The 24,979-nt window shown below is 40.4% G+C and overlaps 1 protein-coding gene across 2 annotated transcripts in view; it reads left to right on the top strand.

The window, feature by feature from the left end:
* slc27a1a (solute carrier family 27 member 1a) overlaps positions 1-24,979 on the top strand; it is an 81,931-nt gene that overhangs the window by 22,200 nt on the left and 34,752 nt on the right. For both annotated transcript variants that reach the window (XM_060942528.1, XM_060942529.1), the window contains exons 2-5: positions 930-1,324; positions 10,146-10,310; positions 12,179-12,248; positions 13,053-13,144. In XM_060942528.1, coding sequence (XP_060798511.1) covers positions 930-1,324; positions 10,146-10,310; positions 12,179-12,248; positions 13,053-13,144 — 722 coding nt within the window. The remainder of the gene's footprint in view (positions 1-929; positions 1,325-10,145; positions 10,311-12,178; positions 12,249-13,052; positions 13,145-24,979) is intronic.

A 24,979-nucleotide genomic window follows, 5' to 3' on the forward strand; every position in this document is an offset into this window, starting at 1 on the left:
ACATCTCATCTCATTATCTCTAGCCGCTTTATCCTGTTCTACAGGGTCGCAGGCAAGCTGGAGCCTATCCCAGCTGACTACGGGCGAAAAGCGGGGTACACCCTGGACAAGTCGCCAGGTCATCACAGGGCTGACACATAGACACAGACAACCATTCACACTCACATTCACACCTACGGTCAATTTAGAGTCACCAGTTAACCTAACCTGCATGTCTTTTGGACTGTGGGGGAAACCGGAGCACCCGGAGGAAACCCACGCGGACACAGGGAGAACATGCAAACTCCACACAGAAAGGCCCTCGCCGGCCCCAGGGCTCGAACCCAGGACCTTCTTGCTGTGAGGCGACAGCGCTAACCACTACACCACTGTGCCGCCGTGTTGCTGACATCAAATTCAAAATGAGCTTATATATTTCAAAAAACAAAATGTATCAGTTTCAACATTTTGATATGTTGTCTTTGTACTATTTTCAATGAAATGTAGGGTTTCCATGATTTGCAAACCTTCACGTTCTGTTTTTATTTACGTTGCACACAGTGGCCCAACTTTTTTGGAATTGGGGTTGTACAACTGATAAAATAGATGTTTGGTTACACTGAGTATCGTGGGAGCCCATTTATTTTCTTCCTTATCGGCATAAATAACAGTCTGTGAGCAGTCTAAGGTGTTAATAAGTTGTTAATCCTGGTCTGTGACGAATTCCTTTCTCAGTCACATGCTGCTGCATGCTGTGAAATAAATCCACTTAAATCCTGTATGTAAATCAAGACGAGCTTGTAATGCATCCATCAGGTATCACTGTGGCTCCTTCCCTGCTCGTTAGCTGAACCACTTATTTGGCAGCAACACAAGTCCAGTGGAAATGAGCTGTTTTAGCGGTTTTAATGTAGAACTAATGCCTCATTGTGTTTATTTCTCACCTCCAGTGCCATCACGGTGTTCCTGAGGGTGAAGCTGACAATATGGCGTCACTTGCGGAATGGCAGCACCATCCCCTCCATCTTCGCCCAGACCGTGGCTCAGCACCCAGACAAACCCGCTCTGGTGTACGAGGCCACGGGCGAAACGTGGACCTTCTCTGAGCTCGAGCAGCTGTGTAACGCCGTGGCTCAGTGGGCTCTGGCTCAGGGCTGGGGCTCGGGCGATGTGGTGGCTCTGTTAATGGAGAGCAGGCCTCTGCAGGTGGCGCTGTGGCTTGGACTGGCGAAAATAGGCATCGAGTCGGCGCTCATCAACTTCAACCTGAGGCGAGACTCCCTCATTCACTGCCTCAGCGTGTCGGAAGCCCGGGCGCTCATTTTTGGAGCAGAGCTCGCTGATGGTAAGGCGTTCGTTATTGATTTGTGTAATACATATTTGGTTTCTGTTCTTCAGCGAAGTTGTAAATGTAAATTTCAGAATCTGGTGTAGATGGCTTTGTTCATTCTGCCATATGAGCTAAGTTTCGGGCTGTTTTTTTTTTTTTCTCCTACACACGTTATGCTCATACTTAACAAAAAAAAACCCTAAAAATACAACCTTCTACCTTTTTAAACAGTTTTTCTTATGTCTAATATAAAATCCTTTGCTTTCTTCATTTGTAATTCTTCCTCGCTTACGGTGATGAAGCGATCAGCCGCCATTTTGCAGAGTCACTTGAGTTAATGATTGAGAAATAGTCCGAATCTCTTGACCAATCAGCATGCGTGATTTTCTATAATCCCCTCCGTATTTATATTAATGCAGCTATAAACAGTTTTGGTTTTACCTGTTACAAAGCTCTGAGACTCCTTTCCTAAACGTTGAATGAATGAATATTTTAAGTCTGTTTATATGGAGCGTCCCAGGGTTCTCGTTGACGCTCGTCACAGACGAACATAATTCATCAAAGAGAAAATCACAAGCGATTGTCACAGTGACAAATGTATTAGTCATATTTATCATAAGTCATCTTTTATAGAAATCCCTCCGTTTGCTGAAATTCAACCCCAGTGAAGAGATGGCAGGAAGCCAGAGTGTAAACAATAAGCACGTGCTTGTGACCAATAAAAATCAACGGCACATAATGACCACATGAGCGCCAAACTTTTGACCAATCGCAGCGGATGTATGACGTAACAGTGTCATTCTGTGTTTGGTTCGAAAATCGACAGCAAATTCAGGTTCCTTCACTCCGCAAAAACTCGAAGGTGATGATTCCTTCACTGTTGGTTGGTCCAAGACTCAACTCTGTTCAATTGTAAATCAAGTTTTGTGTTGAAGTAAAAGGTAAGGGGAATCTTTATTTATTTATTTATTTATTTATTTTAATAATTTCCTGCTAAAATATCCTTAAGTAAGCCCAAACTAGAGGTTTGAGTTTGATGGTGTACAGGGGGCCCAAAATCAAGTCTTTTTTTCTCAGATGCTGGAGTGGAGCCCAAATTTTATACAATGGTGCTTGAAAGTTTGTGAACCCTTTTAGAATTTTCTATATTTCTGCATAAATATGACCTAAAATATCATCAGATTTTCACACAAGTCTTAAAAGTAGATAAAGAGAACCCAGTTAAACAAACGAGACAAAAATATTATACTTGGTCATTTATTTATTGAGGAAAATGATCCAATATTACATATCTGTGAGTGGAAAAAGTATGTGAACCTTTGCTTTCAGTATCTGGTGTGACCCCCTTGTGCAGCAGTAACTGCAACTAAACGTTTGCGGTAACTGTTGATCAGTCCTGCACACCGGCTTGGAGGAATTTTAGCCCGTTCCTCCGTACAGAACAGCTTCAACTCTGGGATGTTGGTGGGTTTCCTCACATGAACTGCTTGCTTCAGGTCCTTCCACAACATTTCCATTAGATTAAGGTCAGGACTTTGACTTGGCCATTCCAAAACATTTAACTTTATTCTCCTTTAACCATTCTTTGGTAGAACGACTTGTGTGCTTAGGCAAGGCAAGTTTATTTATGTAGCACATTTCATACACAATGGCAGTTCAATGTGCTTTACAGAAGTAAAAACAAAAACAGTAAACAATAGAGAAATAAAATTACATAAAATTGTATTTTTATTCTAAAAACAATTAATTAAAAGAAAATAAGAATTAAACAATAGTAGAAATAAAATAATAAAATGAAGTAGAAATAGGAGGAGAAAAAAAAGAAACCAGCAGAATAGAATAAAGAATAAAATAGAATAAAGTTAAAATTAAAGTAAATTTAAAACATGCAGAGTAAAAATTATAAAAAATAAAAAAAAAGAATATTAATTATTTAACAGGAAGCATCTGAAAACAGCTTGGTCTTTAACCTAGATTTAAAACTGCCAACAGCAGGAGCATTTTTAATGTCCTCTGGGAGTTGGTTCCATAGCTGTACTGCATAGTAGCTAAAAGCTGCTTCACCATACTTTGTTTTAACAACTGGTTTTAATAGTAAATTTTTCTGTTGCGATCTGGTAGATCTGATTGGGTTAGGCCGCTGCAACATATCAGAGAGGTAATTGGGCCCTGTACCATTTAGAGATTTGTATACCAGCAGCAATACTTTAAAGTCAATTCTGTAGCTTACTGGAAGCCAGTGAACGGACCTTAGAATTGGAGTAATGTGCTCTGTTCTTTTTGTTCGTGTGAGAACCCTAGCTGCTGCATTTTGAACCAGCTGAAGTCGTTTGATGGTCTTTTTTGGCAGGCCTGTGAAAAGGCCATTGCAGTAATCAACCCTACTAGAGATGAAGGCATGTATTAGTTTTTCCAGATCATTTTTTGACATAAGTCCTCTTAGTTTGGAAATGTTTTTTAGGTGATAAAATGCCGTTTTAGTGATTGCTTTCATGTGACTGTCAAAGTTTAGCTCGCTGTCAATGAAAACACCAAGATTTTTAACCATTTCTTTAGTTTTCATCCCTTTTGTGTCAAGAATAGTGGTAATCTTGAGTCTTTCATCTTTTTTTCCAAATAGAATTACTTCTGTTTTATCTGTGTTCAGCTGAAGAAAATTTTGTGACATCCAGCTATTGATTTGATCTCTACACTGGTAGAGACATTCAAGAGGGGCATAATCATTAGGTGATAGAGCAAAATAAATTTGGGTGTCATCTGCATAGCAGTGATACAAAATTGAATTTTTATTGATAATTTGCCCAAGTGGGAGCATATAAAGGTTGAAAAGTAATGGTCCAAGAATCGACCCCTGGGGGACACCACAGGTCAAGGACATTGACGTTGAGGAACAATTTCCCAGGGTAACAGAGAAGCTTCTATCTTTTAAGTATGAATTTAACCAATTGATAACTTTACCAGTCAATCCAACCCAGTGTTCAAGTCGATATAGCAGTATGTTATGATCAATAGTATCAAAAGCTGCGCTGAGGTCCAGTAATACCAGGACCGATGTTTTGCCTGCATCAGTATTAAGACGCATGTCATTTATAACTTTAATCAGTGCTGTTTCAGTGCTATGATTGGCACGAAATCCTGACTGAAAATTATCAAAATGGCTGTTTGCTATCAAGAAGGCAGTTAATTGATTGAAGACAATTTTTTCAAGGATTTTCCCAATGAATGGTAAATTTGATATTGGCCTGTAGTTATTTAATACTGAAGGATCCAGATTATTTTTTTTTTAAGAAGGGGCTTTTCAACGGCTTTTTTAGGGACACAGGAACAACGCCAGTCTCCAGGGATGTATTTATAATTTGAAGCACATCTGTAATTATAAGATGAAGAACAGACTTAAAAAAGTTGGTGGGCAGAATGTCCAATTCAGATGTTGAGGAACTGAGATTTTGTACAGTTTTTTTCAAGAGTCTCATAATCAATTAAACAAAATTCTGACATTGTGTTGAAGTTATCTATCTGTGTCATTGGTGATTGCAGTTTTTCAATTTTTTGCAACTGAGATATATTATGAGGAATATTCTGCCGTATTTTATCAGTTTTACCTTTGAAAAAGGATGCAAACTCATTGCATTTATTAACTGAGAGAAGTTCAGGTGCTAATTGTGGTGGGGGATTAGTTAGCTTCTCTACTGTTGAAAATAGCACACGGGCATTGTTCATATTCCTGCTGATGATGTTGGAGAAGAAAGACTGTCTTGCTTTACGAATTTCATAATTATAATTACAAAGCATCTCCTTATGGATTTGATAATGAATGTGAAGTTTAGATTTGCACCATTTTCTTTCAGTCTTTCTACATTCTCTCTTTAGCAGTTTAACAGCCGGGTACTGCTTTCATGGTGCTTTCTGCTTACATGCATGAAAATCCCTCACCTTTCGGCGAAATTCGCTGTTTTGAAACCAAAATGGGTGACCTACGTGAATCGTGTAGATCCGATGAGAAAAAAAAATTGGGGGGGGTTTGATTTTGACCCAAAGGGTAAGGAGGTCGCTTCGCACCCATAGACAGTTCGCGCCGGTTTGCGCCTCCTCCTCCTGCTTTGATATTGACGCCATAGCGACGAGTACATCTCGCTGTGAAGGGCAAGCAGCATCATTTCACGCCTCTTCTCCTGCTGGCCAGAGTGTGCACACATCAGTCAGAGTGCAGACCAGACCACCAGAAGCTGGAAGCTAGATTGTGTCATTGGACTGAATTTCCTACTTTTTTCAAACTTTCCTGATTGCTGGTGTAACCCAGGTGAAAATAGGCCTTGGTTAATAAATAGTTGAATAAATAAGAATAAATATTAATCAGAATTTTGTCATTTAAATAAGTTACTTTAGTGATATAAAAAATGTCTAAAATAGATAAATAGGATTAAAACGAGTATTTCATGGTTTAGTAATTTTATTTTATCATTGGTTTAAAAAGTTGAAAGGCCATATCTATCAGCCAATCACAGCGCTGATAGTCGTTCTCTTCCAGAAGATTCTTAGCAGAATCAAGGAAGCAAGAACAGGTGAAGCCCCGCTTGTGTAGAGCTCCAGCGAGAAGAAAGAAAGGGGCAGAGATACCAAGTGTATTTGACGATTATTTTCTTTCTATAAGTGTTTTATTTAACGTTCTGTCTATGCCGATAGACTGTGGTTAAGTTGTACATTTTCTTTTGAGTTATTATCGAGAATCGCGGACCAAAAGTTTACTTTTGAAGATCACGCATCCAGCGCGTGATCAAGGACATTATAGATGGCGAGCCACCCGAGCTAGGAGCTACGATTGAACTGCGTTGTGCGTCGAAAGAAACATCGTTCTCCTCTTTGGGGAAACTGGACATCGCACGGAGAGGCCGGTTGCTCCAGCTTTTCCTTTCCTTTCCCTGCCGAGAGACAATCACCAACCGTGGTAAGACTGTTTCAGTTTAACCCGCTCCCTTTTCCTCTCTGGATCGCGTGAACAGTGCGTGGACTGCTCCGCGCTGTTGTGTGGAAGGATTACGTCTCCCTTTCACCTACTAAAGGACTGTTTAGCAGTAAGGACCTGATTTAATGGACATTGAACCGTTTATTCGTTTTATGTTTCACCCAATGTTACATATTCTGAATGTTTGAATTGTAAGGTTGATAGCTATTGCATTTACTGGTGTTAACTTTCCTCATTGGGCTAGTAAGATGCTCAATGGTTTTCGGTTGTAATAACCTATTGATAGAAGGGTAATACCAAATGCATTTGATTTCATAAAATAGGCCTATGTTGATTTAACATTTAAAAGATGGATACTTAAAAGAACTAGTTATATCAAATAACTAATAACTAACTGGATAACAACTAAAACTAGACTAAAATAAGAGCTCAACTGAGATACTAACTAAACTACTGGAACTAACGAAGTTTAAGTTAATTGAAGATTAAGAATTCATAATGGTTTCTTTACTTTAAAGAGTAACTGAGTAAAACTCAGATTCATCTTTGAATTCACTTTGCATTTATGCAAATGTTTTTCTGTGTTGTATGTTATGTCTACGTAAATGTCTTTAAAGGTACCACTTTGTAATTAATACTTTTCTACTGCTTCTATTTCTTTTTGATAAAGCCGGCACAATTTAAACTAGACTTTTGGTCTGTGGTGTTTCTCTTGTCAATTATTCTTTTAACAAATTAACTGCTCTTCCTACGAACCTAGTTCTGGTCCAACAACTCACTTTAATATTTGTAGTAAGTGCTACACTATCAAAACAAACAAAACTTCGGGCTTGATTACGTCAGCATTCGAAAGAGGGCGCGCGCGTCTTTTGACAATCCCTGTATCCGAAATTGCTCGCTACTCACTATATAGGGCACTGTATAATGGAGACGCCATTTTGTAGTGCTGTCCGTGCTGAAAGAAATCAAATTAAAAGTCTCAAATTTGATTTAATAAAAGACAGCAGCAAAGAAGAAAGTATTCAGCCTTGATTTAAAAAGAACTGAAAGCTGCAGGTACTTCCATATCTTGGCAGGCTGAGTGGTATGCTGGGGCACCTCTTGCCAGCAGACCAGGATATCCAGAGGGAACTTGTGCAGTTCAGTGTTGACCTGACCATCCCCAGCTTCAAGGAGGGAAAGAGCATCGTGGAGTGGTGGGGTCATGCAGGGGTGATAGCGTTCCGGTGCTGCGCCGGATTTCCGGCGTACCGTGGCTGGGGGGGAAAAAAAATCTAGTTCGCCCATTGTCCTGTGTCATTCTGAGATGCGCAGATAGACAGTAAAGGGAATTCGGAATTCCCTTTACTGTCTATCTGCGCATCTCAGAATGACACAGGACAATGGGCGAACTAGATTTTTTTTTTTTTTTTTTCCCCAGCCACGGTACGCCGGAAAACAGCTGACTCTAATTTCACCTTCAAATTAACTGCTAATCCTAGAGGTTCACATACTTTTGCAACTCAGATATGTAATATTGAATTATTTTCCTCAATAAATAAATGACCAAGTATAATATTTTTGCCTCATTTGTTTAACTGGGTTCTCTTTATCTACTTTTAGGACTTGTGTGAATATCTGATGGTGTTTTAGGTCATATTTATGCAGAAATATAGAAAATTCTAAAGGGTTCACAAACTTTCAAGCACCACTGTATGTAATGGAGAGGCCTAGCTGTATCTGTGCACACGTTTGAATTGTGCCAGTTTGGTTGGTATAAACCTGTAAGTCCACTTTAAGTCGGTAACTCAGAAAAAATGCAGACTATGTGAAGAGCAAGTGAAGAATGTTTCTTTGACTTGATTTTTCAAGGAAAAAAGTAGAGAATTTTTTTTTCAGAACTCAGGGGGAACCCTGGTGTCCACCAAATAGCTTCCTGTGTACGTTGTTACTATCGAAACGATAATGTATTATAACATGAGTGTTGATATAAACCTGATTTGCAGCTGTGCTACTGTCTGAGCTGCTGTTTTAGGAAATGAATGAACACCTTCTGTCCAATCAGAATCGAGAATTCGGCAGGGCTAGGGGGTAAATGGGAATTATATAAGTGTGTGTGATTTTAAAAAATATATATTATATATATCACACACAGTGCCTTGCAATATATATATATCTATCACACACTGCCTTGCAAAAGTATTCATCCCCCTTGGTGTTTTGTCCTGTTTTGTTACGTTACAAGCTGGAATTTAAATGTATTTTTGGAGGGTTAGCACCATTTGATTTACACAACATGCCTACCACTTTAAAGGTGCACATTGTTTTATTGTGTGACAAACAATAATTAAGATGAAAAAACAGAAATCTGGAGTGTGCATAGGTATTCACCCCCTTCAAAGTCTATACTTTTATAGAGCCACCTTTTTGCTACAATTACAGCTGCAAGTCTCTTGGGGTATGTCTCTATTAGCTTAGCACATGTATCCACTTGGATTTTTGCCCATTCCTTGAGGCAAAACTGCTCCAACTCCTTCAAGTTAGATGGGTTGTGTTGGTGTCCAGCAATCTTCAAGTTATGCCACAGATTCTCAATTGGATTGAGGTCTGGGCTTTGATTAGGCCATTCCAAGACATTTAAATGTTTCCCTTTAAACCACTCCAGTGTAGCTTTAGCAGTATGTTTAGGGTCATTGTCCTGCTGGATCGTGAACCTTTGTCCCAGTCTCAAACCTCTGGCTGACTCAAACAGGTTTTCCTCCAGAATTGCCTTGTATTTAGTGCCATCCATCTTTCCTTCAGTCCTGACCAGCTTTCCTGTCCCTGCAGATAAAAAAAAAAACATCCCCACAGCATGATGCTGCCATCACCATGCTTCACTGTAGGAATGGTGTTCTCAGGGTGTTGGGTTTGCACCACACATGGCTTTTCCCATGATGGCCAAAAAGATAAATTTTTGTCTCATTTGACCAGAGAATCTTCTTCCATGTGTTTGGGGAGTCTGCCACATACTGTTGGGCAAACTCCAAACGTGATATATTTTTCTTTTTTTCTGGCCACTCTTCCATAAAGCCCCATTCTGTGGAGTGTACAGCTTAAAGTGGTCTTATGGACAGATACGTCCATCTCCACTGTGGATCTTTGCAGTTCCTTCAGTGTTATCTTTGGTGTCTTTGTTGCATCTCTGATTTAATGCCTATCTGTGACATTTGGTGGGCGGCCTTCTCTTGTCAGGTTTGTAGTGGTGCCATATTCTTTCCATTTTGCTCTAATGGATTTAATGGAGCTCCCTGGGATATTCCAAGTGTGGGATAGTTTTTATAGCCCATCCCTGATCTATACTTCTCCACAAGTTTGTCTCTGACCTGTTTGGAGGCTCCTTGGTTTTTATGTCGCTTGCTTAGTCGTGTTGCAGAGTCAGGGTCCTTCCAGAACAGGTTGATTTTTTACAGACATCATGTGACACTTTGCTTGCACACAGGTGGATCTTAATCAACTAATTATGTGACTTATGAAGTGAATTGGTTGGACCAGCTCTTATTTAGGGATTTCATATGAAAGGGGGTGAATACTTATGCACACTCCAGATTTCTGTTTTTTCATCTTAATTATTTTTTGTGCCCCCCCCCCAAAACGTGCACCTTTAAAGTGGTAGGTATGTTGTATAAATCAAATGGTGCTATCTCTCCAAAAATCCATTTTCATTTCAGCTTGTAATGCGACAAAACAGGACAAACACCAAGGGGGATGAATAGTTTTGCAAGGCACTGTATGTATATGTATGTAAGATGTGTGCATTTCCAGACTCTTTTTGTTTATTAAATTACTTAATCAGGTCAATTCCCCTTTTTTAGTTTTTAAATTTTTTTTTTTTTTTGTTACGTCTCCTTTTAGCCGTGTCAGAGGTGAGCTCTTCTCTGAGCGAGTCTGTGGGTCTCTTCTGCACCGGAGACCTGAGTCCTGATCACATGACCTCTCTCAAAGCTCAGCCATTCGACTCACTCTTGGCGTCAGCGTCACGCCATCCTCCCTCCTGCACTCCATCCAAGGGCTTCAGCGGTGAGCACAGACACGTTGCTCCAAGTGTTTATAAAGGGCACTGGATCAGTGTGCCTTCAGCAACATCTCTGTGGTGTAATTTGTGTGTTGCAGCACTCGAGTACAGAAACGATGTTGAGTTCAAATGAATTTTAACGTAGCGTTTGAAGCTGCCCCCCCACCCCACCCACCCAAACAATGATCCGGAATGTAGAAAACAATCCGTGTGGGTGAACTGAGCTCAGATAATCAGGAGTACGAAAGCAGTGGAACTGTATCTCTGTTGTAAAGGTTTTTATGTCGATGATGCTAAAATAAGAGTGATTCTTGTACAGTATTTTTGCATACTAATTTTAAACCCCTTCAGTATATTCGCGTCGCTGTGTTAAAAATAAATTATAATAATGCACTAAACATTCCTGGCCCGAGCTGAAATTTAAAAAAAGATGGGATTTTAAACGATTAAAGTCGAATAATTTGCAATTTATCCTTAATGCTACAAGTCGGTTTATACTTTGAAACATTTAATGAAAAAAAATAATCATGACTCCACAATCTGAGCTGAATAAAAATAATTCACACAAATAATAATGAAATGTGAAGCTAAGTGTTGTGATTTTAGGTTGTCAGTCTTGTAGTAAAAATTGTTTTTACTTATTTATTTGGCAAAATATTTTGCTGATTTTTACTCTTTTGGCCAGAAAATAGAGTAAAATCATTCATTTTTGGCTGTCGCTCGGTTCTGTGCTCTGCTTGGAGATTAGTTTCACCCACAGTGAAAGACGGATTAACTGTGATGTGTAGTGTACTGCTCACTGGAATCTAAACCTGTCCTGATGAGTCTTGTTCACGTACTCTGTTGGCGTTCAGCCATGAGGCCCCCCGGTCTTTCTAAAGGCTGTTAGCTCTTTAGGTGGGAGGGGAAAAATGTTCAAGACTGCAGGATGGGAAAGTGTTTCCAGTCCTGTTTTTATGTAATTTTTTTTTTTGGTAATTAAATATACCTATAGAGAAAACAGTAAAGTTTTGGTCAAATTGATCCGAGAGAAATATTGAGCAATTATTGGACAAGGTTGAACAAAATGTGATTTATTAGTGGCGAGCAAGCAATTACTTGCTGATGCCAAAGGCATCAGCAAATAATTGCTTGCTCGCCACCAATAAATCATATTTTGTGTAAACAGAGTTCAATAATTATCATTCGAAGTGTTTATTTGTTTATTTTGAAATCCTGATTATAAAGTTCGTCTGACGAGTTAAACAATAACACTGAAATCTGAAACTCGTTGTCTGTCAATTTAGAGAAGCGAGCCATGTTGGCAAAAGTCCAAAGTAACTGTGCATGAGCGGACTATTATTTGCAGTTTTTTTTTTTGTTTTTTTTTTTTGCTGTTGTTGAGCATGTTTTTAAAACTCTGTATTTTGTTAGTCCTAGTTTACATGCCGCGTCTGCCATACAAGTCCCTGTGAGTGAGCTGTTACTATAGAAACAACTGTATTAGAATAAACCTGGCATTCATGTTACAGCTCGAGCTTTATTATTATTGTTGTTTTACACACCTTAATCCCAGTCAGATTAGAGAATTCCGCTATACTGGAGAACAGAAAATTAATGAACGCCTTCTAGGTCTAGAACTCAACTGCACTGGATGTAAAGACGGCGAGAAAACGTTCGCTTTCCATAAACACTGTGTGATGTCACATCCATAACACTGACACACTGCTTAATATCTGTAATGTGTGCGTGATCCTTTTCATTTGAGGTCTTTTGAGTATGATGGTGGTGATGAGCCATTTTGTGTGTGTGAGAAATGGAGGGTAATAAGGATGTATACATGGGAAAGTCCCATGTAAGGACACTCGTATTCATACTGCTTTTTTGTCTCCAGACCGTTTGTTCTACATTTACACCTCTGGTACCACCGGACTTCCCAAAGCTGCTATTGTGGTGCACAGTCGGTACGTCGAGTTATTAATTCCACCTTTACATTAAAAGTGCATATCCTGGACTAATTTTTTTTTTAATATGAAAGTATGTCCCTTTACACACTCATCCAGAGAGTTAATTTTGCACAAGGCCATCTGTCTACAGCAGAAAAAAATAAGATGACAAAACGCGTCTGGAAAAATCCCAAGGGAGTCTGGAGCCAGATTCGTGACATCACCTGCGGAAGCGCCAGCAGGCTGCGCGAGCTTTGCACGGTTTCAGTGCACAGTCTGTGTAGACCAAGTTTAGCAGCTAGCGATTTTGCATTGAAATATGGAATTGTCACCTGAGCACAATGTGGGAAACGATGAGTACTAATCCCATCAGGATTGGTGTTGCTACACCCTCCTACGATACATCTGTTAACCATTTTTAATAATTACGCGATAATGTTCAAGAAATTTGCAGAAAACCACCAGGTCGTTTTCTCATAAACAAACCAGCGCTGATGTAGGATTCAGAAGGAGGCGTCCCGCACGCGACGTCACGGAAATCAATGTTTCCTGGGAAATCCAAATGCCAAGTTTTTTCAGAGGCGGACTCAAATGACTTGATTTCAACTGAATTTTTCTGGTATTGCGCAAGGTAAAAAAAAAATTGCAGAGAATGCAAAATGGGACAGATATTTGACCAAAGTTTAATCTAAAATAGGAGAATTACATTGATCTTGCTCCTGAATTTACCCGTGATATGCACTTTAACTTCAAACAGCTCTGATTTTGTGTTTCCTGGTTTACTTACAGATCTCTTTTTGTTTTGTTTTTTTTAATTTAAAGATATTATAGAATGGCTGCTTTTCCGTATTATGCTTTCGGCATGAAGCCAGATGACGTTCTGTATGACTGCTTACCTCTCTACCATTCAGCAGGTAAGCACTGCGTTATTATATAATAATAATAATAAATATTATGATTATTATGTTGACTAAGTGTATTCAGAGGAAGTTTTATACTTGTTGAACATTTTTAATTTGTATATATGAGGAGTTTATTTATTTATTTATTTGAGTAATTTTATAATTTGGGCTGCATTCCATGTTTATTGATGGATGATTAATTGATTATATTTATTCTAATTGTTTTCTTCAAAAACATCATATTTAACTATTAATGGAAAGGAATTGTAATATCGCACAAATATCTGCATTCTACACATCAGTTAGCTTGAAATTCTTTATGATCCTAAATCGAATGTTTTTCATTTGAGGGAGTTTTGGTTTCAGAATGCAAATAAAACTGATATTATGGTTCGTCGTAGAGAAATTGTCAACTCTGTTACCGGTCAGCAAAGTTAAGTTTGTCACTTGTATTGCGCATGTTTCATACAAATATGTTCATATACGCACTACAATAATTTAAATATGCATACAACAACATGACACAAAATTTAACCCCAAAATTGCTCAAAAGGAAAACCTAGAATATGACCAAAAATGTATTTAAAAACATGATTAATGAATAAAGCCACCTAAATATCAACATAATGATGAAAAGCCTCTTTAAAAAGATAAGTCTTAAGCAATTTCTTTAAAATATTTGCAGATCCTGTGTTGCAAAGCTCCCTGGGTAATTTGTTCCATAGTTTGGACACCACAGATACAAAAGTGCGATCCCTCAGTGTAGTGAGTGTTCTAACTCTTGGTGGCTGTAATAATAATTCATTATTAGACCTGAGGCTATAATGTGATGGAGTTCTAATAATAGCAATGAGTTCTAATATGTAGTCCAGGGCGAGGCCATGTATAGCTTTTGAGTTCTTCACAAGATCTTAAAATCAGTGCGAGTTTCCATTTATCATCATCAGTCTACATGTGTCACAACACACGTTATTCATATGGGCTCACTTTCCCTTTCTCCCTCAACAATTTTTTTTTTTTTTTTAATCCGTTTGGATAGTCCAAATTTAGCATTTTCTGATTAAGACATGTAGGATATGCCGATTATGATGTACAACCCCGATTCCAAAAAAGTTGGGACAAAGTACAAATTGTAAATAAAAACGGAATGCAATGATGTGGAAGTTTCAAAATTCCATATTTTATTCAGAATAGAACATAGATGACATATCAAATGTTTAAACTGAGAAAATGTATCATTTAAAGAGAAAAATTAGGTGATTTTAAATTTCATGACAACAACACATCTCAAAAAAGTTGGGACAAGGCCATGTTTACCACTGTGAGACATCCCCTTTTCTCTTTACAACAGTCTGTAAACGTCTGGGGACTGAGGAGACAAGTTGCTCAAGTTTAGGGAGAGGAATGTTAACCCATTCTTGTCTAATGTAGGATTCTAGTTGCTCAACTGTCTTAGGTCTTTTTTTTTGTCGTATCTTCCGTTTTATGATGCGCCAAATGTTTTCTATGGGTGAAAGATCTGGACTGCAGGCTGACCAGTTCAGTACCCGGACCCTTCTTCTACGCAGCCATGATGCTGTAATTGATGCAGTATGTGGTTTGGCATTGTCATGTTGGAAAATGCAAGGTCTTTCCCTGAAAGAGACGTCATCTGGATGGGAGCATATGTTGCTCTAGAACCTGGATATACCTTTCAGCATTGATGGTGTCTTTCCAGATGTGTAAGCTGCCCATGCACTAATACAACCCCATACCATCAGAGATGCAGGCTTCTGAACTGAGCGCTGATAACAACTTGGGTCGTCCTTCTCCTCTTTAGTCCGAATGACACGGCGTCCCTGATTTCCATAAAGAACTTCAAATTTTGATTCGTCTGACCACAGAACAGTTTTCCACTTTGCCACAGTTCGTTTTAAATGAGCCTTGGCCCAGAGAAGACGTCTGCGCTTCTGGATCATGTTTAGATACGGCTTCTTCTTTGAACTATAGAGTTTTAGCTGGCAACGGCGGATGGCACGGTGAATTGTGTTCACAGATAATGTTCTCTGGAAATATTCCTGAGCCCATTTTGTGATTTCCAATACAGAAGCATGCCTGTATGTGATGCAGTGCCGTCTAAGGGCCCGAAGATCACGGGCACCCAGTATGGTTTTCCGGCCTTGACCCTTACGCACAGAGATTCTTCCAGATTCTCTGAATCTTTTGATGATATTATGCACTGTAGATGATGATATATTCAAACTCTTTGCAATTTTACACTGTCAAACTCCTTTCTGATATTGCTCCACTATTTGTTGGCGCAGAATTAGGGGGATTGGTGATCCTCTTCCCATCTTTACTTCTGAGAGCCACTGCCACTCCAAGATGCTCTTTTTATACCCAGTCATGTTAATGACCTATTGCCAGTTGACCTAATGAGTTGCAATTTGGTCCTCCAGCTGTTCCTTTTTTGTACCTTTAACTTTTCCAGCCTCTTATTGCCCCTGTCCCAACTTTTTGAGATGTGTTGCTGTCATGAAATTTCAAATCAGCCAATATTTGGCATGAAATTTCAAAATGTCTCACTTTCGACATTTGATATGTTGTCTATGTTCTATTGTGAATACAATATCAGTTTTTGAGATTTGTAAATTATTGCATTCCATTTTTATTTACAATTTGTACTTTGTCCCAACTTTTTTGGAATCGGGGTTGTAGGTTTTAGAAGCGTTCTTGGAAATGTATGCAGTGTGTTTTTGGAAAATGCATCTCGGTTGGGGGTTTTTGCTTCTCACCTGTTTATGGTCAGATCTGTGAATATTTTTAGCGCTGGACATTCGGTCTGCGACTGAATAAAATGGGCACAGACCAGGAAACAATCGGTCGGTTTGTGTGTCCAATTGTTTCAAATGAATAAATTGAACAGAAATGGAGCAAAAGTTGTCTTGTTTTGATTTGCTGCCATTACTGGACGGGTCCTCGATTGCATCGGTGTCTTATTTTCATTCCGCGCATTGATATTTATTTTTTCACCGAGGCGGGTACCTGATTGATTGTAGAGCTATTATTTTCAGTCATGAACTGATTTAGCGTGTCATTGTAATTCTTGTTTGGTGGGAAATTTTCTGCTCTGCTAACGATACCACCTTTTTTAACAATTTTTATCCTCCACTGGCTGAAAGGCCCGAAGGGGGATTATGTCGTGGCGATGTCCATCCGTCTGTCCCGGGAAGGGTACTCACCTTCTGACATCAACTCCTCTCAGAATTTTTGGACGAATTTCTCGAAGCTTGGCAAAAGGCCTTGTTATATGATGGTAATAGGCAGATTGCGATTTAATTTCGTCTGTAAAAAAATTTTCCCAGAGTTTTGACCCTTGATTAAATAACTTGTACTTTAACAGTTTCATGAAGGTGTATGTCAGGGGTCACCAAACTTTTTTCTCTGGGGGCCACATTGTCGTTCCTGACTGTGATGGGGGCCGGGGTCGGGTCAGCTATATCACATAGAATTGTATAACCCAGACAAATATGACCACCAGCAGGCCTCATTGTGTAGTAGAGATTACTAGCCTGGCACGGCCATCCCCACTACTGTATCCCCACTACTATATCAACACTTGATTCCTGGCACATATTTGTTTATCTTTACTAGTGGTTTGCAAAAGTAGTAATTGAGTCTTCACACTTTGTTTTAATTTGAAATACCACTGATATTCCATTTATTTATTTTCTAATAAAAATAATACCAAAGCTGTCAAGGTAAGAAACATCTGCCTATTTGAGGTGATTGACACTGGCAAAGGTGAGTGGAAAATTATAAATTGTAGGTAAGCCTGTTGATATCATTATCTCTAGCCGCTTTATCCTGTTCTACAGGGTCGCAGGCAAGCTGGAGCCTATCCCAGCTGACTACGGGCGAAAGGCAGGGTACACCCTGGACAAGTCGCCAGGTCATCACAGGGCTGACACATAGACACAGACAACCATTCACACTCACATTCACACCTACGGTCAATTTAGAGTCACCAGTTAACCTAACCTGCATGTCTTTGGACTGTGGGGGAAACCGGAGCACCCGGAGGAAACCCACGCGGACACGGGGAGAACATGCAAACTCCGCACAGAAAGGCCCTCGCCGGCCACGGGGCTCGAACCCGGACCTTCTTGCTGTGAGGCGACAGCGCTAACCACTACACCACCGTGCCGCCCTCCTGTTGATATTATTAATAATATTAATAATAATTGTATGCAGCACTTAATAAAGGTCAAATAAATAGGCCTATAAAATAAGTACATTTTAAAAAACAGTGAAATTATAATAATATGAGCAATAGATCAATAGATCACAGCAGTTGTGCTGTGTCCTGCACGTCATTGCTCTCATCCATGGCCAAAGCAAAAAACTCGAATTCTGATGCTTTCTCATTCAGCTGGTCATACACGTTGTCCCCCAAATCTTCGGTTCGCCTGGTCATAGCAGGTGCGGAGAGACTCACCGCGCTGAGCGCATCCTTCTTGTCGGGACACACCTCCTCGGCCACAGCAAGCATGCATACTTTAACAAAGTCCCCATCAGTAAACGGCTTTCCATGGGTAGCTAGTAGGTGAGCTACCTTATAGCTAGCTCGGACAGCAGCCTGGTTGATCTGGGTTTGGCGAAGGAATACATTCTGTTGTGCAGCCAGTCCGCATTTCATCCTCCGAATCCTGTCTTCTCTTGTTTGCCCTCGCAAACTAGCATACTCTTTGTGGCATAGTTCGAATTACGTGGGAGCCAATGGGAGCTGAGCTCCCATTCCCTCAGGCTCCCATGAAAGAAGCAAACTTAATTTTCTGTGGAAGTCTCTCAAATACGTCATATATCACCATAATAAGCTTGAATAGCCTATATCACCATATAAATATAAATAAAACTCATTTCATTTCCGATCACCATGCAGCCATAACTTTGTATTGAACGTGTTATTAAACCGCAACATGTACAGCTGTACTTCACCACCACACCACTATGCGCGCAAACTGAAATTTGCAGCCTGCGAAATCGAATGTGAAGTTAAGTCCGAAGAAGACTTGTCCTCTATCTCACAACGATCTTCCTTTGTTTAACTATATATATATATATATATATATATATATATATATATATATATATATATATATATATAATTTGTTTAACTAATATATATATATGCAACACCGTGTGTGTGTGTGTGTATGTGCGCGTGTGCATGCGCGCGCCTGTGTGTGAAAGCTGTGCACTGCAGTGCGCAAAATTGCGCTGGTCCAGGAGAGCGAGTATGCATTGCTTTTTTTTTTTTTTTTTTTTTTTAAATAGAGACCCCCATAGGGTCAAATTTATAATTCGAACCCTGCTTTGTGGCGGGTTTCATAGTGACGACGCAGATTATATTCTTTGAAAACCGGCACACTTTCTTTACATACAAGACAAACTGCACGGTCCTTACACTGAACGAAAAAATATTAGGTGGTCCACTGTTCTTTAAAAACTCTGCACTCTCTGTCAGCTGTTCGCTGACCGCTCGCCATTTTGCTGTCCTGAACACTGTCAGTTCTCTGCGCGTGCGCTGCCTGTCACTGCTTGATCGCGAGCATATGACGAAAATTCGGAAAATATGAATAGTTCATTTTATAACTAAATATCAATTTTAATTGATAAAATCAACAAAATACAAGATGCAGACATGTTATTATTTGCCAAAAAGCAATTTAAAAAAATAGGCCATGACCACTTTTGGGGATTGCCTCATAGGGCCGGTTCAAGTGATGGGGGGCTGGGGGGCCGGTCAAAGGGGTGTGGCGGGCCGGATCTGGCCCGCGGGCCGTAGTTTGGTGACCCCTGGTGTATGTTCTTCTGAAATCAACTCCTCTCACAATTTGTGGAGGAATTTCACCAAACTTGGCAAAAGGCTTTGTTATATGACAGTTATACGCATATTCAAATTTCATTTAATTTGGGCAAATTTTACCAGAGTTATGCCCTTGATTATTAACAAACTTTGGGAATTTCATCAAGGTGTGCTTGCTTTCTGAAATCAACTTCCCTCACAATTTTTATCCCCCGCTGGCCGAAAAGCCCAAAAGGGGATTATGTCGTGGCGATGTCTGTCCGTCCCAGGAAGGGTACTCGCCTTCTGAAATCAACTCCTCTCACAACTTTTGGAGGAATTTAACGAAACATGGCAGGATTGTTTGTTATATGCCTGTCATACGCATATTGCAATTTCGTTCGATTCGGTCACGTTTTACCAGAGTTATGGCCGAGTTACCAGCGGGGGTATTGTGCTCTCAAGCACTCTTGTTGCATGACGTGTCTAGAGAGATTTGGATTCATGTTATCCTCCTCCAAAAAGTGCTCAAGCTCTCCTGACAAACAAAAACAACACGAATATGAGGCAGAAAGAGAATGGGTTTGCCTCTGTGATCAGCTATATCCAAGGTTATCCATTTCATGTTAAGTCAAATGATGATGAACCCTAAAACTGTCCTATGCTAATATCAAACAGCACCCAAGTCCCCATATCCATATACGGTTTCCTAGTGAAATGTGCATCCAGTATTGCATGTGGAAAATGTGCCTTTTGTAGTTGTCTAAAGGTAATGCACGCTACATCAACATTTTTAAAATATTACTAGTGAACACCATGAAGCACATGCACCACCACACCCATTACTGTTACAGGCTGGGTAACATCTCCCATCATCACATTCATACACACATGCGTACATAAAATACCCATGGCACCATCATCAAAAACTTTTTACATTTAAAAACAAACACACACAAAAATGACCGTTCATCTGTCGGGACAGGGACCAGCTAGTTACTGTCGGAACCAGCTACTTTTCAGACACTAAGATGGACACTGGGTCAGATCTGCGTGTTGTACACAAACCACCTAGATGTTCGAGATACGCATGTAAATGAGGATATTAATGGAATATTTATTTTCATTAGCCATGTAAACAGCTTAGCAGGAAGACTGTCTGGGTTTTTTTTTTTAATAAGGGCAAAAACTGGAATAGTTTGTGCATGTAAATATAGTGAATGTCAACTATATTACACTTTTTTTTTTCTCCCCCTTTCCCTTCCTTTCACATTTTAAAATGACTAATACGGTGCTTCTGATATCCTTAATTGACCGCAAGTTGGCCTAGTGATTAGCGTGTCCACCTCTCGATGGGGAGATCACGAGTTCTACTCACGGTCGGGTCGTACCAAAGACCATCATAAAAATGGTACCTACTGCTGTCTGGCAAGGCACGCTGCAATACAGATGCAAGTAGGGAGTCAAACTCTCGCGGTTACCAGAGGACCCGCCCCGCACTGTAACCCTAGCTATGTAATAGGTGAGAGGCCGAGGGCTACGGTAACGGAGATCGGTGCTGCCCTATGCGCCACATGGCGTGGGAAGGACTTTGATTGATTTTTTGATATCCTTTAAAGTTAATTGTACATCGACACAGTCTGGAGTTTTGCACGACGTGTCTTAAAATTATCAAAATGACGTGCAAGCTAGTTTTTATAATTAAAATAATATATTCCTGTCCTTAATAACAGTGCTGAATGTATCGCAAGTATATCTGGAGGGGAAACATCTCATTCATTCTCATCTCATTATCTGTAGCCACTTTATCCTGTTCTACAGGGTCGCAGGCAAGCTGGAGCCTATCCCAGCTGACTACGGGCGAAAGGCGGGGTACACCCTGGACAAGTCGCCAGGTCATCACAGGGCTGACACATAGACACAGACAACCATTCACACTCACATTCACACCTACGCTCAATTTAGAGTCACCAGTTAACCTAACCTGCATGTCTTTGGACTGTGGGGGAAACCGGAGCACCCGGAGGAAACCCACGCGGACACGGGGAGAACATGCAAACTCCACACAGAAAGGCCCTCGCCAGCCACGGGGCTCAAACCCGGACCTTCTTGCTGTGAGGCGACAGCACTAACCACTACACCACCGTGCCGCCCATTTGGGGGGGGAAACATTTAATTCGTAAAAATTGTTTAAAGCGGGGGTTTTCAAATTGTAAGAAAGTGAGCGAAAAACAGCTGAACACACACACACACACACACACACACACACACACACACACACACACACACACACACTTGTTAGCCTATTATTGTTATGGTTACTATATATTGTATGTTCCACTCAGGCATAAAATGGGTTTCAATAAATGTTATAAACACATTTTTAAAATATTTTCTAAACCAAAGTTGTTTTTTATTTAATCATCTCATCTCATCTCATTATCTCTAGCCGCTTTATCCTTCTACAGGGTCGCAGGCAAGCTGGAGCCTATCCCAGCTGACTACGGGCGAAAGGCGGGGTACACCCTGGACAAGTCGCCAGGTCATCACAGGGCTGACACATAGACACAGACAACCATTCACACTCACATTCACACCTACACTCAATTTAGAGTCACCAGTTAACCTAACCTGCATGTCTTTGGACTGTGGGGGAAACCGGAGCACCCGGAGGAAACCCACGCGGACACGGGGAGAACATGCAAACTCCACACAGAAAGGCCCTCGCCAGCCACGGGGCTCAAACCCGGACCTTCTTGCTGTGAGGCGACAGCACTAACCACTACACCACCGTGCCGCCCATTTGGGGGGGGAAACATTTAATTCGTAAAAATTGTTTAAAGCGGGGGTTTTCAAATTGTAAGAAAGTGAGCGAAAAACAGCTGAACACACACACACACACACACACTTGTTAGCCTATTATTGTTATGGTTACTATATATTGTATGTTCCACTCAGGCATAAAATGGGTTTCAATAAATGTTATAAACACATTTTTAAAATATTTTCTAAACCAAAGTTGTTTTTTATTTAATCAATTTTTTTAAAACAAATTTAATCTTTTTTTTTTTTTTGAGAACACACTTTTTTGAAGGCAGTTTCGTTCTGAAGGCCTTTTAACATACATTTAAAAAAAAAACTTGGCTAACCTTGTGCTTAAATTGTGAGTCACCCTTATCTAAAAATATTTCATCCAGTTGCACTACAATCAGCCTCGAGTTCAGTAACTAAACTGAAAGCAGACTGCATTAATACATGGCCCTTGCGCCATCAGTACATGTTCCACAACCGCAGCCCCAATCAGTATGACTCTCCTGAATGAGGTCATTCAAAGACTTGAAGATTTCTTCTGCTGTAGTGTGAGCTAGCAGAGAACGACAAAAAAAATCTCCTTTTGGACACTGAGCTCTTTTAACATGGCGCGCATACAGCATTAGCTGAGCTTGGTTAGCGATGTGTGTCGATTCGTCCCGCCGAATGGAGGAGAAAGTCAAGTTTGTAGCATCAGCCACATAAAGTTTAATTACTGATCAGTAGCATAATAATAAGTTAAATTTATATAGCGCCTTTCAAGAAACCTAAGGACGCTTTACAATAATGGACAAAGAAAGAAAAAAAAAATTTTATATATATATATACACACACACACACACACACAGTGGGGCAAAAAAGTATTTAGTCAGTCACCAATTATGCAAGTTCTCCCACTTAAAAAGATGAGAGAGGCCTGTAATTTTCATCATAGGTATACCTCAACTATGAGAGACAAAATGAGAAAAAAAATCCAGAAAATCACATTGTCTGATTTTTAAAGAATTTATTTGCAAATTATGGTGGAAAATAAGTATTTGGTCAATAACAAAAGTTCATCTCAATACTTTGTTATTTACCCTTTGTTGGCAATGACAGAGGTCAAACGTTTTCTGTAAGTCTTCACAAGGTTTTCACACACTGTTGCTGGTATTTTGGCCCATTCCTCCATGCAGATCTCCTCTAGAGCAGTGATGTTTTGGGGCTGTTGCTGGGCAACACGGACTTTCAACTCCCTCCAAAGATTTTCTATGGGGTTGAGATCTGGAGACTGGCTAGGCCACTCCAGGACCTTGAAATGCTTCTTACGAAGCCACTCCTTCATTGCCCGGGCGGTGTGTTTGGGATCATTGTCATGCTGAAAGACCCAGCCACATTTCATCTTCAATACCCTTGCTGATGGAAGGAGGTTTTCACTCAAAATCTCATGATACATGGCCCCATTCATTCTTTCCTTTACACGGATCAGTCGTCCTGGTCCCTTTGCAGAAAAACAGCCCCAAAGCATGATGTTTCCACCCCCATGCTTCACAGTAGGTATGGTGTTCTTTGGATGCAACTCAGCATTCTTTCTCCTCCAAACACAACAAGTTGAGTTTTTACCAAAAAGTTCTATTTTGGTTTCATCTGACCATATGACATTCTCCCAATCCTCTTCTGGATCATCCAAATGCTCTCTAGCAAACTTCAGACAGGCCTGAACATGTACTGGCTTAAGCAGGGGGACACGTCTGGCACTGCAGGATTTGAGTCCCTGGCGGCGTAGTGTGTTACTGATGATAGCCTTTGTTACTTTGGTCCCAGCTCTCTGCAGGTCATTCACTAGGTTCCCCTGTGTGGTTCTGGGATTTTTGCTCACCGTTCTTGTGATCATTTTGACCCCACGGGGTGAGATCTTGCGTGGAGCCCCAGATCAAGGGAGATTATCAGTGGTCTTGTATGTCTTCCATTTTCTAATAATTGCTCCCACAGTTGATTTCTTCACACCAAGCTGCTTACCTATTGCAGATTCAGTCTTCCCAGCATGGTGCAGGTCTACAATTTTGTTTCTGGTGTCCTTTGACAGCTCTTTGGTCTTGGCCATAGTGGAGTTTGGAGTGTGACTGTTTGAGGTTGTGGACAGGTGTCTTTTATACTGATAACGAGTTCAAACAGGTGCCATTAATACAGGTAACGAGTGGAGGACAGAGGAGCCTCTTAAAGAAGAAGTTACAGGTCTGTGAGAGCCAGAAATCTTGCTTGTTTGTAGGTGACCAAATACTTATTTTACCGAGGAATTTACCAATTAATTCATTAAAAATCCTACAATGTGATTGCCTGGATTCTTTCCCCCCATTCTGTCTCTTATAGTTGAAGTGTACCTATGATGAAAATTACAGGCCTCTCTCATCTTTTTAAGTGGGAGAACTTGCACAATTGGTGGCTGACTAAATACTTTTTTGCCCCACTGTGTGTGTGTGTGTGTGTGTATATATATATATATATCTCATTATCTCTAGCCGCTTTATCCTTCTACAGGGTCGCAGGCAAGCTGGAGCCTATCCCAGCTGACTACGGGCGAAAGGCGGGGTACACCCTGGACAAGTCGCCAGGTCATCACAGGGCTGACACATAGACACAGACAACCATTCACACTCACATTCACACCTACGGTCAATTTAGAGTCACCAGTTAACCTAACCTGCATGTCTTTGGACTGTGGGGGAAACCGGAGCACCCGGAGGAAACCCCACGCGGACACGGGGAGAACATGCAAACTCCACACAGAAAGGCCCTATATATATATATATATATATATATATATATATATATATATATATATATATATATATATATATAATAAAAAATATATTTTAAAAAAATAAATAAATAAATAAATAAATAAATCAAAAGTCCACCAAGTAGGGGTCAGGATGTAATTCCTGTGGTGTAGCAGCCACAGTCCCACCAGAAGGCGCACGAAAACAGGTCCCACATCTCCAGCACCGCTGCCAGCAACATCGTTCGAACACCACGCCATGAATCCACAAAGCGAGCAGAGAAGCTCTGCCACGCAGAGCACTGGTGTGTCCCGCATAGCCGCCGCGACACCACCGAGCAACATCGCTCGGAACGTCACGCCAAGCGTTAAAGCGCAGAGCGCTGGACAACCACAATGTTAAATGAGCAACGAGCTCACTGCAGTCCACAGCTGGGAGCGCAGGCATCAC

This window comes from Neoarius graeffei, chromosome 16, assembly GCF_027579695.1.
Source record: "Neoarius graeffei isolate fNeoGra1 chromosome 16, fNeoGra1.pri, whole genome shotgun sequence".
Taxonomy (NCBI): Eukaryota; Metazoa; Chordata; class Actinopteri; order Siluriformes; family Ariidae; genus Neoarius; species Neoarius graeffei.